Source organism: Thalassophryne amazonica, chromosome 4 (genome assembly GCF_902500255.1).
Source record: "Thalassophryne amazonica chromosome 4, fThaAma1.1, whole genome shotgun sequence".
Classification (NCBI taxonomy): Eukaryota; Metazoa; Chordata; class Actinopteri; order Batrachoidiformes; family Batrachoididae; genus Thalassophryne; species Thalassophryne amazonica.
In genome coordinates, this window is record NC_047106.1 from 57,750,449 (window position 1) to 57,768,685 (window position 18,237).

General features: G+C 40.4%; 1 protein-coding gene across 1 annotated transcript in view; it reads left to right on the forward strand.

The window, feature by feature from the left end:
- The window catches only part of ankrd13b (ankyrin repeat domain 13B), a 219,567-nt gene that overhangs the window by 129,661 nt on the left and 71,669 nt on the right, over nucleotides 1-18,237 (forward strand). The window contains exons 2-3 of the mRNA XM_034167937.1: nucleotides 6,262-6,397; nucleotides 18,027-18,151. Coding sequence (XP_034023828.1) covers nucleotides 6,262-6,397; nucleotides 18,027-18,151 — 261 coding nt within the window. The remainder of the gene's footprint in view (nucleotides 1-6,261; nucleotides 6,398-18,026; nucleotides 18,152-18,237) is intronic.

An 18,237-nucleotide genomic window follows, 5' to 3' on the forward strand; every position in this document is an offset into this window, starting at 1 on the left:
GCCACACATCTGGCTATCTCCGTCTCTTCCTCCTCTCTGCGCCACTCCATGGCACAGAGCCCAACTAAGCATGCAATCACAAAGTTCTTCTGTTGTGGATTTTGAGGAGCAAACTGGAGTGATCTGAATTGTTCAGCAGCTGATGGATGAATATGGGTGTGTGTGTGTGTGTGTGTAGACTTGCGCTGTTATGCGCAATAGCGCGCAACAGTACGGAACATTATTCTTGACCATGCGTAATGGTTCCTGATAATTCTCCAGCAACACGTGCCATTAATCGTAACACGTAGTAATAGGTTGCAGCAGTTTCTGAGGACACCTGACGCCTCTGCCTCAAGTAATCACATTCGTGATCAGCGGCCAAGAATGTATACTTCGTGACATTCGTGACTTGTCGTCGTTATGTGTAAACGCAGCATTATATGCTGGCAAAGAGAATCTACCATTGTAGTCTATCATGATGACTAACAAGGAGTTAATAGGCCTTTGCCTTTTCACATTAAAAGACATTGTAAAATGTTTAGCACCACTCATGAAATGATTTAAGTAAATGTATGTATGTTTGAGCCTGTATGCATAATGTTGGCCCTGTGTGGATTAGAGAAGATCCCAAATAACGTCAAACTTGTGCACTCAATTTTTGTTTTTTAAGGACATGATGTACAGTAGTGTTCAGAATAATAGTAGTGCTATGTGGCTATCCACCTGTGTCCTTCTCTTTTTGCTCTGTATGCATCACTCTGCATTTAATCATTAGTGATTGATCTCTGCTCCTCTCCACAGCATGTCTTTTTCCTGGTTCTCTCCCTCAGCCCCAACCAGTCCCAGCAGAAGACTGCCCCTCCCTGAGCCTGGTTCTGCTGGAGGTTTCTTCCTGTTAAAAGGGAGTTTTTCCTTCCCACTGTCGCCAAGTGCTTGCTCACAGGGGGTCGTTTTGACCGTTGGGGTTTTTCCGTAATTATTGTATGGCTTTGCCTTACAATATAAAGCGCCTTGGGGCAACTGTTTGTTGTGATTTGGCGCTATATAAATAAAATTGATTGATTGATTGATTGATCCAGGTTTTGAGTATATTTCTTATTGTTACATGGGAAACAAGGTACCAGTAGATTCAGTAGATTCTCACAAATCCAACAAGACCAAGCATTCATGATATGCACGCTCTTAAGGCTATGAAATTGGGATATTAGTAAAAAAAATAAATAAATAGAAAAGGGGGTGTTCACAATAATAGTACCTGCTGTTGACGCTACAAACTCAAAACTATTATGTTCAAACTGCTTTTTTAGCAATCCTGTGAATCACTAAACAAGTATTTAGTTGTATAACCACAGTCTTTCATGATTTCTTCACATCTGTGAGGCATTAATTTTGTTGGTTTGGAACCAAAATTTGCTTGTTTATTATTGTGCTTGGGGTCATTGTCTTGTTGAAACACCCATTTCAAGGGCATGTCCTCTTCAGCATAAGGCAACATGACCTCTTCAAGTATTTTGACATATCCAAACTGATCCATGATACCTGGTATGCGATATATAGGCCCAACACCATAGTAGGAGAAACTTGCCCATATCATGATGCTTGCACCACCATGCTTCACTGTCTTCACTGTGAACTGTGAATTCAGAGTTTGGGGGTTGTCTCACAAACTGTCTGCGGCCCTTGGACCCAAAAAGAACAATTTTACTCTCATCAGTCCACAAAATATGGTGACTTAAATATTGATCTGCTCAATCCAAATAAGCATAAAATAACAGATGAATTTATCAGTATAATGTACAGTATGAGTTTATATCCAAAAATCACCAGGCCAAGCAGAATTACATCCCATAGTGCCACCTTAATTGATAATATATTCAGCAATGATATTGAGAATAACACTGTGAGTGGATTATTAATCAATGACATTAGTGATCATCTACCAGTTTTCATCGTTTATAATAGAAACCATCGGCGGAATCAGCCAGAGGAGAAAATAAAATACAGGCGAGTGCGGACAGAGGAAAACATGAACACACTAAAGAAGGATTTACAGGAGCAAAACTGGGAAAAGGTATACAGTGAAAGTGATGTTGATAGTGCATATGAAACTTTTTTACAAATATTTACATCATTATATGATAAAAATTGTCCAATTAAACAAGACTACAGAAAACAAAAAATCCAAGCTCGACCATGGATGACGAAAGGGTTACGAAATGCATGTAATAAGAAAAATACACTGTATAGAGAATTCATAAAACTAAAGACTAAAGAGGCAGAAAATAGATATAAGAAATACAAAAATAGATTAACTAATATTATACGGGTATGTAGGAAGGAATATTATAGTAACATATTATATAATAACAAAAACAATATTAAAGGAATATGGGATATATTAAATAGCATTATCAAAAATGGTAATAAAAAACAGAGTTACCCTCAGTATTTCATTGATAATAATGTCAAGAAGGAAAATAAGGATGAGGTAGTCAACGGTTTTAATAATTTTTTTGTAAATATTGGACCAAGCTTGGCAGAAAAAATTCCCGATTCCCAACCTGAGGATTGGGATAATAATCTCATAGAAAGAAATCCCTGTTCAATGTTCCTCACAGCAGTGGATGGAAATGAAATTATAGACATTGTGAATAATTGTAAATATAAAACATCTACCGATTTAAATGAAATTGATATGGTGGTGGTAAAACAGGTCATTGAATGGATTGTAGAACCATTAACATACATCTGTAACTTATCATTTCAAACCGGTAAATTTCCCAATCAAATGAAAATAGCTAAGGTTGTGCCGCTGTATAAGACTGGGGATAGACACCACTTCACAAATTATAGACCTGTTTCTTTGCTTCCACAATTTTCCAAATTATTAGAAAAGTTATTCAATAATAGATTAGACAAATTCATAAATAAACATAAATTACTTACTGATAGTCAATATGGATTCAGAGCACATAGTTCAACATCACTTGCATTAATAGAATCAGTTGAGGAGATTACAAACGCCACAGACCACAAATTACATTCAGTTGGAATATTTATAGACCTTAAAAAGGCTTTTGATACAATTAATCATGACATATTAATCAATAAACTTGAACAGTATGGGATTAGGGGGTTGGTGTTGCACTGGGTGAGAAGCTACTTAAGTAACAGAAAACAGTTTGTGAAGTTGGGGGAATATACATCATCATGCTTGGACAATGCTTGTGGCATCCCACAGGGCTCAGTATTGGGTCCAAAACTGTTTCTAATTTATATAAATGATATTGTCAATGTTTCCAAAATATTAAAATTAGTATTATTTGCAGATGACACAAGCATTTTTTGTTCAGGGGGGGATTTGCAGGAGTTACTGAGGAGGATCAGTATAGAAATGGGAAAATTGAAAATATGGTTTGACAGAAATAAATTATAATTAAACTTAAGTAAAACAAAATACATGTTATTTGGCTATTGTAATACAGACATACAGGTTCAGTTACAAGTCGAGGGGGTAGATATTGAAAGGGTACATGAAAATAAGTTTCTGGGGGTGATAATAGATGATAAGATAAACTGGAAGACTCATATAAAACATATACAAAGTAAACTGTCAAGGAGCATTTCAGTTCTAAACAAAGCGAAACATATTCTGGACCACAACTCACTCCGCATTCTTTACTGCTCACTGGTTTTACCATATTTACAGTACTGTGCAGAGGTATGGGGTAATACTTATAAAGGTACAACACAATCACTATCAGTAATGCAGAAAAGAGCTATAAGAATTATTCATAATACTGGCTATAGAGATCATACAAATCCACTATTTTTACAATCCAAATTCTTAAAATTCACAGACTTGGTTCATTTTCAAACAGTACAAATTGTGTATAAAGCAATAAACAATTTACTTCCAGCAAATATTAAAAATATGTTTTTTAACAGATCAGGGGATTACAGTCTGAGGGGGAAATTTAATTTAAAGCATCAGTGGGCACGAACAACATTAAAAGGTTTCTGTATTTCTGTCTGTGGGGTGAGGATGTGGAACAGATTGGGAGTGGGGCTCAAGCAATGTCCAAGCATGAACCAGTTCAAACAGCGGTACAAAAATATGGTTTTTTCTGGGTATAGGGAGGAGGAAGGGTAATGAGGGTTAGGGTGTTTTTGTTTTTTGCTTCGGCTTGTAAATATATAGTATTTTGTATGTAAGTAGGTATGTGTAGGTGTATATTTATGTTTGTGTATATATGTGTATATATGTATATGTGTATGTATGTTGATGTGTATATGTATGTGTATGTGTATATATATGTATATATATATATATTGATATCGGTTTAGGTGTGTAGGAATTTATGTGTATATGTGGCAAAGGGTATTACTGGTTGTGGGGAAGAAGGGGTAGGGATAAATAAGCTGATGCTTCACCCTACCCCTTTTCGGACATGTTGGGTACACAGTAGGAACTTTTTTGTTGTTGTCTTTACTGATCTATCTTGTAATTGTTGTTGTATCAAATGTTCGAAATAAACAGTTTTCATTCATTCATTCATTCAAATATTCCTCCATTTCTCTTTAGGCCAGTTGATGTGTTCTTTGGCAAATTGTAACCTCTTCTGCACGTCTTTTATTTAACAGAGGGACTTTGTGGGGGATTCTTGCAAATAAATTAGCTTCACACAGGCGTCTTCTAACTGTCACAGCACTTACAGGTAACTCCAGACTGTCTTTGATCATCCTGGAGCTGATCAATGGGTGAGCCTTTGCCATTCTGGTTATTCTTCTATCCATTTTGATGGTTGTTTTCCATTTTCTTCCATGTGTCTGTTTTTTTTTTTTTTGTCTATTTTAAAGCATTGGAGATTATTGTAGATGAAGAGCCTATAATTTTTTGCACCTGCGTATAGGTTTTCTCCTCTCCAATCAACTTTTTAATCAAACTACGCTGTTCTTTTGAATAATGTCTTCAACGTCCCATTTTCCTCAGGCTTTCAAAGAAAAAAGCATGTTCAACAGGTGCTGGCTTCATCCTTACATAGGGGACACCTGATTCACACCTGTTTGTTCCACAAAATTGATGAACTCACTGACTGAATGCCACACTACTATTATTGTGAACACCCCCTTTTCTACTTTATTTATTTATTTATTTATTTTATTTTTTTCTAATAGCCCAATTTCATAGCCTTAAGAGTGTGAATATCATGAATGCTTGGGCTTGTTGCATTTGTGAGAATCTACTGAATCTACTGGTACCTTGTTTCCCATGTAACAATAAGAAATATACTCAAAACCTAGATTAATCTTTTTAGTCACATAGCACTACTATTATTCTGAACACTACTGTATGCTGTGCAGTCATTCCACCCTGGTGGATCCATGAAGAACTTGTAAAGGTATAAGAGATGACTCAGTCACAGGCACAGCTCACTGAAAATTGGTCACCAAATAACCTGCTTTCTATTAGTTGGTCTTTTGATACACAGCATTTTGGTTTTGAGATGCACTAGGGACATCGCTGAGTTTTTCTTGGTGCCTAACATTTGGCTTTGCTGTCAACTGAATCGCTTCTCTTTTGAAACTGCAGAGAATTTTCAAGTCCCTGTGCTATGATACTTTCTAATACAGTCTGTGAGAGCAGTGGTGTGATTTAAAGTCATGTGACTGACACACTTCTTAAAAACAGCAGCAGACTGAATATGTGGGTTGAAACGCCTTGTGTTAGCTGTCCTGTAGCTGTCTTCAAACGTATATGGTTGTATTTCTGGCCACATACATGCTAAAAGCTGCAATCTTGTGATTTGCGTAGTGGCTCCACTGACTGTTCCTTGATTATGTAACTCACAAGGGTTCATGTTGACACCTACTTTAATCTATGCTCCAAGTTGTATTCCTGCTCAGGATGTGTAGCTGAAGGTGGACTGCCCTGTCTGTGTGGTGTTTCAGCCAATCCATCAGAGAAATGAAGTGAACTGCAAGTGATCCAGCTATGCTAAAGTGATGACAGATCAGTTAGCACCTGCCATCATCTCATTTCCCATATCAGTTATCATCGTCACACTTGCCTGTTGGATAGTTTTACCTATCCCTCCCACTGTGTCTCAGCGAGAGAATCCCAATTGCTGACTGTTTTGAGTTTTCTTTTGCACTTTCTAAGACTTTCATTCTCTCTGTTATCCTGTTTTAACCTCCTTATGTAGTTCTCTTCTGCATGCTTTTTTTTGTCCTCCACTCTCTGTATCTTCCCACTGTTGTTCCTCCTCTTCCACCCAGACTGATTTAGAGTCTCTGGACCCTCGTGGTCGGACTCCACTCCACCTGGCTGTCACACTGGGCTACCTGGACTGTGCCCGGGTGCTGCTGCAGCATGGCGCTGATGTCAGCAAGGAGAATCGTAATGGATGGACCGGTGAGCATGAACACTGCGAACTGAGCTCATTTCTGTAATAGGCAGAGTCAGTTTCAAGATACAGGTGCAATGCCTAGCATTTTACAAAATAGTGTGTGATATCAGTTTAATTATGATTTGGTGATATAATTACAATTAAATAAATTGTTTCTGAAATCAGTGGTAAATGGGATGAAGTAGATGAATATTGCAGTAAGTTGAAATTTGAAAGCACTGAAATAACATTGTTGAAAATTAGGTAAGGTCAGGTAAAGTCTGAGAGCATGTGCTGTGCCACATGCCACTGCATCCACCACACTACGGAACCACCCTGGGTTCTGGAAGGCAACTACCCAGCAGACAGATGGTTTCATTCCCACATCCCAAAAGTAGCCATCTATCTGACACAGCCAGGTAATACATGGCACCCCCATGGTCTTTTCCAAGTGCTTGATCTTCAACACTGAGACACCTGCACAGTGGATCATACCCAGAGTAGCGCACCACATGGGCAAAACAAAAATGCAAGTGACATACCCCATGTGAGTATCCATTAGGGTAGCATCTCACTGGGTCATGACTGTTGGAGAGTAGTTGGAGACACAAAACTGTGACAAAACAAATGAATTGGTCACAGTTTTTCAGTTGTAGTCTCACTGAATTGGTACTCCCAACACATTAGATCATGCCCCCACATGTGGGCCAAATGTTGCACAGACTGGCGGCCAAAATAGGGACAAAAATCACAAGTAGTCCACATACATAGTGTGCAAGTGTCACTTGACTGCCGCCTGAAATTCTCAGAGGTCGAGCACCACTCACGTGGCTGAAATGAAGACACGTTTGTGCACAAAGTGCTCAGAGTGGTATTATATTTCTAATATGTGAAAGACTGAAAATCCCCCTGACTATAGGCACAGAAGAACAAGCACTTTAAACTGGTAACTGTCCAGGAAAGTATTGGGAATCCCACTCAGGATGTCCCGCAGAGCAACTTGGTCAACCAAATCAAACGATCTCCAAAACCCATCAAAGGCTTAGGCTTGGGCTAGGATGCCATTGATGGTTGATGTCTTTGGATTGAAGCCAGACGACTTCTACCACTGAGCAGCAAATAAATGGGACTGAATCCGGTTAAGAATAATCCTTACAAATAGTGGCATTGTATTATTACACCTGCAGCAGTTCTATCCAAGTGGTCACCCTTTCCTTTCCAGAGTGGGGCAACAGTTATTTGTTCCACTCAGTTGGGATGACACCTGTAAACAAAGATTGTTTGCAGGGGCAGGAAAACAGCATCACCACCCATATGGAAATGTTCAGCAAGAAGAAAATGGAACAAAATTGTTTAGGTTTGTGGAAATTTATTTACAAAGTTATACAACAGAAATCATAGTTCCATGATCAGTTTCATTATATTTTTTAAAAAGCTCATGAATACAACATGATCCTATTTTCTGACATTTTTTAGATGAATTAATTAAAAATATTGTAAATAACAGTTCTACCCTGGGTGTGTGTAACGGTTCTTTTGATCCTACCAGATTTAATCATGCAGCCTGATCTCATCCCATTTTGTACGGGTCTGGTGCTATTTTTCACAGGCTACCAGTGATTAAGCACATATTTAACACCCACATTTGATGATTCTGACCGGTTGTTTAAAAAAAAACCTTTTCACATATTGGCCCAACCTGTTCACACATTAGTAGTGTGAATAGTGGTTTGGAAATGCAAAACATTTTATTTAATTGTCAAATTTTGTATGTGCACTAATAGGTCTGACATTAATCTGCCACCTTTATGCTTGTGGTTGGGTGTTTGTTCTGCTGCTTAATAATTTTAGATTTAGGTTAAAAAAAAATGTTGCAATTCAAAATGTTGGTGAAGGTTTATTGAAGTTCATGCTTGGCTATAGCTATGTGTGTTTGCATTGATATCTGTCTATCACAATAACTAAAGTGTCTATATACGGAGAGTGGCGACATTCAATGTCGCAAGCTTTTGATTGACAGGCACCATATTGTTTACAACTCCAGAGTGATTGCACATTGATCGCACTATAAATCATACACATTTCAGTGCAGCTGGGTGTTGGATGCATGGTTTGACTCGCATCCAACAACTGGATGCTGTCCATATGGATGAAAAAATCTACCTGAAAATGGATATAATATGTACATATTTATGGATATAGATATGTAGATACAGAAGGAAAAAAATATGGGAAAATAAAGCAACATCCAGCTCATGTGTCTGACAGGCAAGTGCATTTTCAAGTTTACACATAGTGTGTAGGTCCTATCCTTCACGTTTTTATAAATTTTGAATTTTCAGTTTAACCACCTGCATGTCCTCCCTCACCACATCCATAAACCTCCTCTTAGGCCTCCCTCTTCTCCTTCTGCCTTGTGGCTCCATCCTCAGCATCCTTCTCCCTATATACCCTGGGTCCCTCCTCTACACATGTCCAAACCATCTCAGTCTTGCCTTTGTCTCCAAACTGTCCCACCTGAGCTGTCCCTCCAATATGTTCATTCCTAATCCTGTCCATTCTCATCACTCCCAAAGAGAATCTCAACACCTTCAGCTCTGCCACCTCCAGCTTTGCCTCCTGCCTTTTTGTTAGTGCCACCGTCTCTAAGCCGTACAACATAGCTGGTCTCACTACTGTCTTGTAAACTTTCCCCTTCACTCTTGCAGATATTCTTCTATCACAAATCACTCTTGCCATCTTGCTCCACCTTGCCTGCACTCTCTTCTTCACCTCTCTACCACACTCTCCATTACTTTGGATGATTGACCTCAAGTACTTAAACTCATCAACTTTCATCACTTCTACTCCTTGTAACCCCACTATTCCACTCCCTCTCATTCACACACATGTACTCTGTCTTGCTCTTACTGACAGTCATTCCCCTTCTCTCCAGAGCATATCTCCAACTTTCCAGACTAGACTCAACCTGCTCTCTACTCTCATGACAGATCACAATGTCATCTGCAAATATCATAGTCCATAGAGACTCCTGTCTGATCTCATCAGTCAACCTGTCCATTGCCATTGTAAAGAAGAAAGGGCTCGGAGCTGATCCTTGGTGTAATCTCACCTCCACCTTGGATGAGTCTGTCATTCCTACTGAGCATCTCATCACTGTCACACTATTCTTGTACATGTACTGCACTACCCTCACATACGTCTCTGCCATTCCAGACTTCCTCATACAATACCAGAACTCTTCTCTTGGCACCTTGTCATAAGCTTTTGCTAAAGCCACAAACACAATGTAACTCCTTCTGACCTTCTCTGTACTTCTCCTTCATCATTCTCAGATCAAACATTGCATCTGTAGTACTCTTTCTCGGCATGAAACCATATTGCTGCTCACAGACCTTCATTTGTTTTCTAAGCCTAGCTTCTACTACTCTTTCACTTAACTTCATGCTGTGGCTGATCAATGTTATGCCTCTGTAGTTACTGCAGCTCTGCACATCACCCTTGGTCTTAAAAATATGAACCAGCACACTTCATCTCCACTCCTCAGGCATCCTCTCACTTTCAAAGATTTTATTGAATAATCTGGTTCGAAACTCCACTGCCATCTCTCCAAGACATTTCCATGCCTCCACTGGAATGTCATCTAGATGAACTGCCATTCCACTCTTCATCCTTTTCATAGCTGTCCTCACTTCATCCTTACTTATCCTTATCTTGATTTACTCTCGCCACATCATCCACCCTTTTCTCTCTCATTTTCTTCATTCATCACCTCCTCAAACTATTCCCTCCACTTTCTCAGCACACTCTCCTTGCTTGTCAGCACATTACCATGTGCATCTTTTACCACCCTATCAATCAAGCAATCAATTTTTTTTTTTATATAGCGCCAAATCACAACAAACAGTTGCCCCAAGGCGCTTTATATTGTAAGGCAAGGCCATACAATAATGATGTAAAACCCCAACGGTCAAAACGACCCCCTGTGAGCAAGCACTTGGCTACAGTGGGAAGGAAAAACTCCCTTTTAACAGGAAGAAACCTCCAGCAGAACCAGGCTCAGGGAGGGGCAGTCTTCTGCTGGGACTGGTTGGGGCTGAGGGAGAGAACCAGGAAAAAGACATGCTGTGGAGGGGAGCAGAGATCGATCACTAATGATTAAATGCAGAGTGGTGCATACAGAGCAAAAAGAGAAAGAAACAGTGCATCATGGGAACCCCCCAGCAGTCTACGTCTATAGCAGCATAACTAAGGGATGGTTCAGGGTCACCTGATCCAGCCCTAACTATAAGCTTTAGCAAAAAGGAAAGTTTTAAGCCTAATCTTAAAAGTAGAGAGGGTGTCTGTCTCCCTGATCTGAATTGGGAGCTGGTTCCACAGGAGAGGAGCCTGAAAGCTGAAGGCTCTGCCTCCCATTCTACTCTTACAAACCCTAGGAACTACAAGTAAGCCTGCAGTCTGAGAGCGAAGCGCTCTATTGGGGTGATATGGTACTACGAGGTCCCTAAGATAAGATGGGACCTGATTATTCAAAACCTTATAAGTAAGAAGAAGAATTTTAAATTCTATTCTAGAATGAACAGGAAGCCAATGAAGAGAGGCCAATATGGGTGAGATATGCTCTCTCCTTCTAGTCCCCGTCAGCACTCTAGCTGCAGCATTTTGAATTAACTGAAGGCTTTTTAGGGAACTTTTAGGACAACCTGATAATAATGAATTACAATAGTCCAGCCTAGAGGAAATAAATGCATGAATTAGTTTTTCAGCATCACTCTGAGACAAGACCTTTCTGATTTTAGAGATATTGTGTAAATGCAAAAAAGCAGTCCTACATATTTGTTTAATATGCGCTTTGAATGACATATCCTGATCAAAAATGACTCCAAGATTTCTCACAGTATTACTAGAGGTCAGGGTAATGCCATCCAGAGTAAGGATCTGGTTAGACACCATGTTTCTAAGATTTGTGGGGCCAAGAACAATAACTTCAGTTTTATCTGAGTTTAAAAGCAGGAAATTAGAGGTCATCCATGTCTTTATGTCTGTAAGACAATCCTGCAGTTTAGCTAATTGGTGTGTGTCCTCTGGCTTCATGGATAGATAAAGCTGGGTATCATCTGCGTAACAATGAAAATTTAAGCAATACCGTCTAATAATACTGCCTAAGGGAAGCATATATAAAGTGAATAAAATTGGTCCTAGCACAGAACCTTGTGGAACTCCATAATTAACTTTAGTCTGTGAAGAAGATTCCCCATTTACATGAACAAATTGTAATCTATTAGACAAATATGATTCAAACCACCGCAGCGCAGTGCCTTTAATACCTATGGCATGCTCTAATCTCTGTAATAAAATTTTATGGTCAACAGTATCAAAAGCAGCACTGAGGTCTAACAGAACAAGCACAGAGATGAGTCCACTGTCCGAGGCCATAAGAAGATCATTTGTAACCTTCACTAATGCTGTTTCTGTACTATGATGAATTCTAAAACCTGACTGAAACTCTTCAAATAGACCATTCCTCTGCAGATGATCAGTTAGCTGTTTTACAACTACCCTTTCAAGAATTTTTGAGAGAAAAGGAAGGTTGGAGATTGGCCTATAATTAGCTAAGATAGCTGGGTCAAGTGATGGCTTTTAAGTAATGGTTTAATTACTGCCACCTTAAAAGCCTGTGGTACATAGCCAACTAACAAAGATAGATTGATCATATTTAAGATCGAAGCATTAAATAATGGTAGGGCTTCCTTGGGCAGCCTGGTAGGAATGGGGTCTAATAAACATGTTGATGGTTTGGATGAAGTAACTAATGAAAATAACTCAGACAGAACAATCGGAGAGAAAGAGTCTAACCAAATACCGGCATCACTGAAAGCAGCCAAAGATAACGATACGTCTTTGGGATGGTTATGAGTAATTTTTTCTCTAATAGTTAAAATTTTGTTAGCAAAGAAAGTCATGAACTCATTACTAGTTAAAGATAATGGAATACTCAGCTCAATAGAGCTCTGACTCTTTGTCAGCCTGGCTACAGTGCTGAAAAGAAACCTGGGGTTGTTCTTATTTTCTTCAATTAGTGATGAGTAGAAAGATGTCCTAGCTTTACGGAGGGCTTTTTTATAGAGCAACAGACTCTTTTTCCAGGCTAAGTGAAGATCTTCTAAATTAGTGAGACGCCATTTCCTCTCCAACTTACGGGTTATCTGCTTTAAGCTACGAGTTTGAGAGTTATACCATGGAGTCAGACACTTCTGATTTAAAGCTCTCTTTTTCAGAGGAGCTACAGCATCCAAAGTTGTCTTCAATGAGGATGTAAAACTATTGACGAGATACTCTATCTCCCTTACAGAGTTTAGGTAGCTACTCTGCACTGTGTTGTTATATGGCATTAGAGAACATAAAGAAGGAATCATATCCTTAAACCTAGTTACAGCGCTTTCTGAAAGACTTCTAGTGTAATGAAACTTATTCCCTACTGCTGGGTAGTCCATCAGAGTAAATGTAAATGTTATTAAAAAATGATCAGACAGAAGGGAGTTTTCAGGGAATACTGTTAAGTCTTCTATTTCCATACCATAAGTCAGAACAAGATCTAAGATATGATTAAAGTGGTGGGTGGACTCATTTACTTTTTGAGCAAAGCCAATAGAGTCTAATAATAGATTAAATGCAGTGTTGAGGCTGTCATTCTCAGCATCTGTGTGGATGTTAAAATCGCCCACTATAATTATCTTATCTGAGCTAAGCACTAAGTCAGACAAAAGGTCTGAAAATTCACAGAGAAACTCACAGTAACGACCAGGTGGACGATAGATAATAACAAATAAAACTGTTTTTTGGGACTTCCAATTTGGATGGACAAGACTAAGAGACAAGCTTTCAAATGAATTAAAGCTCTGTCTGGGTTTTTGATTAATTAATAAGCTGGAATGGAAGATTGCTGCTAATCCACCGCCCCGGCCCGTGCTACGAGCATTCTGACAGTTAGTGTGACTCGGGGGTGTTGACTCATTTAAACTAACATATTCATCCTGCTGTAACCAGGTTTCTGTTAGGCAGAATAAATCAATATGTTGATCAATTATTATATCATTTACCAACAGGGACTTAGAAGAGAGAGACCTAATGTTTAATAGACCACATTTAACTGTTTTAGTCTGTGGTGCAGTAGAAGGTGCTATATTATTTTTTCTTTTTGAATTTTTATGCTTAAATAGATTTTTGCTGGTTATTGGTAGTCTGGGAGCAGGCACCGTCTCTACGGGGATGGGGTAATGAGGGGATGGCAGGGGGAGAGAAGCTGCAGAGAGGTGTGTAAGACTACAACTCTGCTTCCTGGTCCCAACCCTGGATAGTCACGGTTTGGAGGATTTAAGAAAATTAGCCAGATTTCTAGAAATGAGAGCTGCTCCATCCAAAGTGGGATGGATGCCGTCTCTCCTAACAAGACCAGGTTTTCCCCAAAAGCTTTGCCAATTATCTATGAAGCCCACCTCATTTTTTGGACACCACTCAGACAGCCAGCAATTCAAGGAGAACATGCGGCTAAACATGTCACTCCCGGTCTGATTGGGGAGGGGCCCAGAGAAAACTACAGAGTCCGACATTGTTTTTGCAAAGTTACACACCGATTTAATGTTAATTTTAGTGACCTCCGATTGGCGTAACCGGGTGTCATTACTGCCGACGTGAATTACAATCTTACCAAATTTACGCTTAGCCTTAACCAGCAGTTTCAAATTTCCTTCAATGTCGCCTGCTCTGGCCCCCGGAAGACAATTGACTATGGTTGCTGGTGTCGCTAACTTCACATTTCTCAAAACAGAGTCGCCAATAACCAGAGTTTGATCCTCGGCGGGTGTGTCGTCGAGTGGGGAAAAACGGTTAGAAATGTGAACGGGTTGGCGGTGTACACGGGGCTTCTGTTTAGGGCTACGCTTCCTCCTCACAGTCACCCAGTCAGCCTGCTTCCCCGGCTGCTCGGGATCTGCCAGAGGGGAACTAACGGCGGCTAAGCTACCTTGGTCCGCACCGACTACAGGGGCCTGGCTAGCTGTAGAATTTTCCACGGTGCGGAGCCGAGTCTCCAATTCGCCCAGCCTGGCCTCCAAAGCTACGAATAAGCTACACTTATTACAAGTACCATTACTGCTAAAGGAGGCCGAGGAATAACTAAACATTTCACACCCAGAGCAGAAAAGTGCGGGAGAGACAGGAGAAGCCGCCATGCTAAATCGGCTAAGAGCTAGTAGCTACGCTAAGCTAGCGGATTCCTAAAAACACGCAAAGTGAATAATGTGTAAATAATTTAGAGGTGATTCAGCAGAATGAGTGCTTTAGTTAAGGCACGTAAAGATTACACTGGGAAACAAATCGTAATCTAGATAACTAGATCAATCTAACTGCGCAGATTAAACAGCTAACAGATACAGAAAAACACCGCTGTGCTCCGGAACAGGAAGTGATACAATACCGCAGTGAGAGCCAACCACCAGTAGAGGCAAGCAAGTAGAGGCACCCTAAACTGCAGCACATCATTTCCAGGTCTGTCCCTTTGTCTGGAGATTTGGCACAAGTCATTTTCTCCTTTCTTACTATTCAGCTTCTTGTACAGCTTGCTAAGTGACTTTCCTTAGCTTTTTCTACTTCTCATTTCACCTTACACTGCATCTCCTTGTATTGCTGTCTACTTTCTTCATCTCTCCGACTGTCCCAATTCTTTTTTTTTTTTGCCAACCTCTTTCCTGAACATCTTCGTTCCACCACCAAGTCTCCCTGTCTTACTTTTGCTGTCCAGATTTTACACCCAGTACCTTCCTAGCCGTCTCTCTCGCTACATCTGCAGTACTTTTCCAGTTGTCCAAATTTGCTTCTCCTCCATCCAGTGCCTGTCTCACCTGCTCACTGAATTTCACACTCCTGTTTCCTCCCACGAGCAAACCCACACAAGCACGAGGAGAACATGCAAACTCCAAACAGAAAGGCCACAGGTAGGAATTGAACCCATGCCTTTCTTGCTATGTGTATATATTATGGGCACTATTTATTTCATCAATGCCAGAAAATAATTCTGTATTTTATAACAACACCAGTGAAAAATGGCAGCAAATAACTGCGAATCAATAATGATTTCAGTGCACTGGCAGAAAGTGAGGGACAAAGATCATTTTTTTGTTGTTCTACTGCACACATTGGTCAACCACCTGTTAATTACGTTCTTACAGAAGTAACTTTCTTTCATAACAGTTATGGAATTATCTCAAATTTGTTTTTATGTGCATGTTAAGTAGTGGAGTTTTGTGCTAAAATGATTGTTAAAGACTTAATGATCATTAATTAAACACAGTCATGTTTTTTTTTACTTAAAAATAATTTTATGTAAATGAGTTTTTTTATGTGTTTTCTAGATCTAAATTAATCCTGTTGGGTGATAAGACCGGTATAACTGTGTAGTTGTTGTCCATAAACAGTAAATGTAGTGTACGATGTATTGAGTTCAGAAACAATATGGCTTCAAATTGCTAGTTGTCACCACACTCAGTATGTAGGCACTCTAGCAAAGCTATCTCTAGATATCGCTGTCTATCTGGGGGCTGGCGCAGTCTGTACAGATCATGGATCAACTATGGGCTGGTACACCACTACTTTCTAGCTATCTCTAGGGATCTCTATCTGTCCGACTTATTGCTCTATCTTCCTGTCACAATACCTCTCTAGGTGTCTCTTCGCATCTCCATCTACTTTCTAGGTATTTCTTTCAATTTTTACTGATCACTCTAGCTGTCGCTGGCTTTGAAACCATCTCTCTCACTGTCTCTAGCTGTCTCTATCACTATGTCCATCTGTCGTTCCATCTCAAACATTTTGTCTTGCTTTATCTCTGACTATACGAGGTCTGTTAGAAAAGTATCTAACCTTTTTTTTTTTTTTTTTTGCAAAAACCTGATGGATTTGAATCACGTGTGCTTGCATGAGCCAACCTTGAACCTTCGTGCGCATGCGTGAATTTTTTCACGCATGTCGATTGCGTCAGTTGCTGGTAAGCAGCATTTGTGTGAGGACATGTGTTGTGCTCTCGTCGGATTTTCATTGCAAGGAAAATGGCGGAATGACTGGAGCAGCGCTATTGCATCAAATTTTGCCAGAAACTGGGCGACAGCCAGGTGGAAACCATTCGGAAGATTCAGACGGTTTTCGGTGGCTTTTCAGTCGTGTGACTATCCGAGAAATTGTGGAAGAGGTGGGCATCATTTTTCGGAGTCCTGTGTGTCCTGTGAGATTTCAACACGAAGGTGCTTTTTCTCCGCCGTCAACAGCTTCGGTACGAATTTCACCGCCACTCTTTTCATGGCCAGATCTTCTGTCATAGTGGAATGTGCCGAAAAAGTGCTGATGTCCACCTCTTCCGCAATTTCTCGGATAGTCACACGATGGTCCCGCATCACCACAGCGTTCACTTTGGAAATGATCTGGTCATTTCAGCATGTTGATGGCCGACCGGAGCGTGGCTCGCTCTCCACCTTTGTGCAGCCGTCTTTAAACCGGTTGTACCGCTCCTTAATCTGTGTGATGCCTATAGGATCGTCACCGAAAGCCGTCTGAATCTTCCGAATGGTTTCCACCTGGCTGTTACCCATTTTCTGGCAAAATTTGATGCAGTAGCGCTGCTCCAGTCGTTCCATCATTTTCCTTGCAATGAAAAACCACTGAGAGCATTACACATGTCCTCACACAAATGCTGCTTGCCAGCAAATGACGCAATTGACAGGCGTGAAAAAATTCACGCATGCACACGAAGGTTCAAGGTTGGCTCATGCAAGCACACGTGATTCAAATCCATCAGGTTTTTGCAAAAAAAAAAAAAGGTCGGATACTTTTGTAACAGACCTCGTATCTCTAGCTACCCCTAGCTCTTCAGCCATTGTCTCATTCTCTGTCTCTCCAGCTTTTCATGTAATAATTCCACAGTAATTCTGAGAGAACATCAGCTGTGGCATTTTGGCCATGTGGTGTGTTTCTCTGGGTGTGACCCAGCACATGGGTGAATCAGTGTTGACCACCCCAGAAATTGGCAAACGGCCAAGAGGACTTCCACCTCTCAGCTGGCTCCTGCAGATAGATGGTGACCTTGTAGTATAATGAACCAGTTGTCTGCCTGGGCAGGTGCTATCCAGGACCCTTGGCGGTTGTGTATTGTGTTGAATGTAGTGACATGTGGCAACTGATGTAACAATGAAAAGAACAATATCAGGGCAAAATGTCCTTTGACAGGGCATTGGGAGAGCCAAAATGTAAAAGTTCTTATGCCCATTTCTAAATGATTAGGCTCAGTTAAAGGAATAACATCAAAATAGCCAAACTGACATTTTCCCTGAGTGAAAAACAGGATGTATACAAGCTGTTTGAGCCGACTTACATGTCTGACCACAAAAGAACAAAAACAAAGCTGGTGTGTGGTTAAGGTTAAAACGGCCTCTAAGTGGAGATGCGATGAATGATAGAGTTCCTGTAATTGTCCATTCCAGTGTTCCGTTGGCCTACTTTGGTTTCAGCGCTTCTCCCTTCCCCCTCGTATTGCTCGTATGTATAAATTTTACATGAGGCACGAGTGATTGTGTCTGTTTTACACACACTCTCCCTCTTTTCTCTCAGTTCTTCAGGAGGCAGTGAGTACTCGAGATCCAGAGTTGGTGCGTCTTGTCCTGCGTTACCGTGACTACCAGAGGACTGCCAAGAGACTGGCGGGTATCCCCATCCTCCTGGAGAGACTGCGCCAAGTGGGATTTCACACAGTCTCTCACACACGGAAACATTCTCATTAACACACACACACACACACACACACACACACACACACACACAC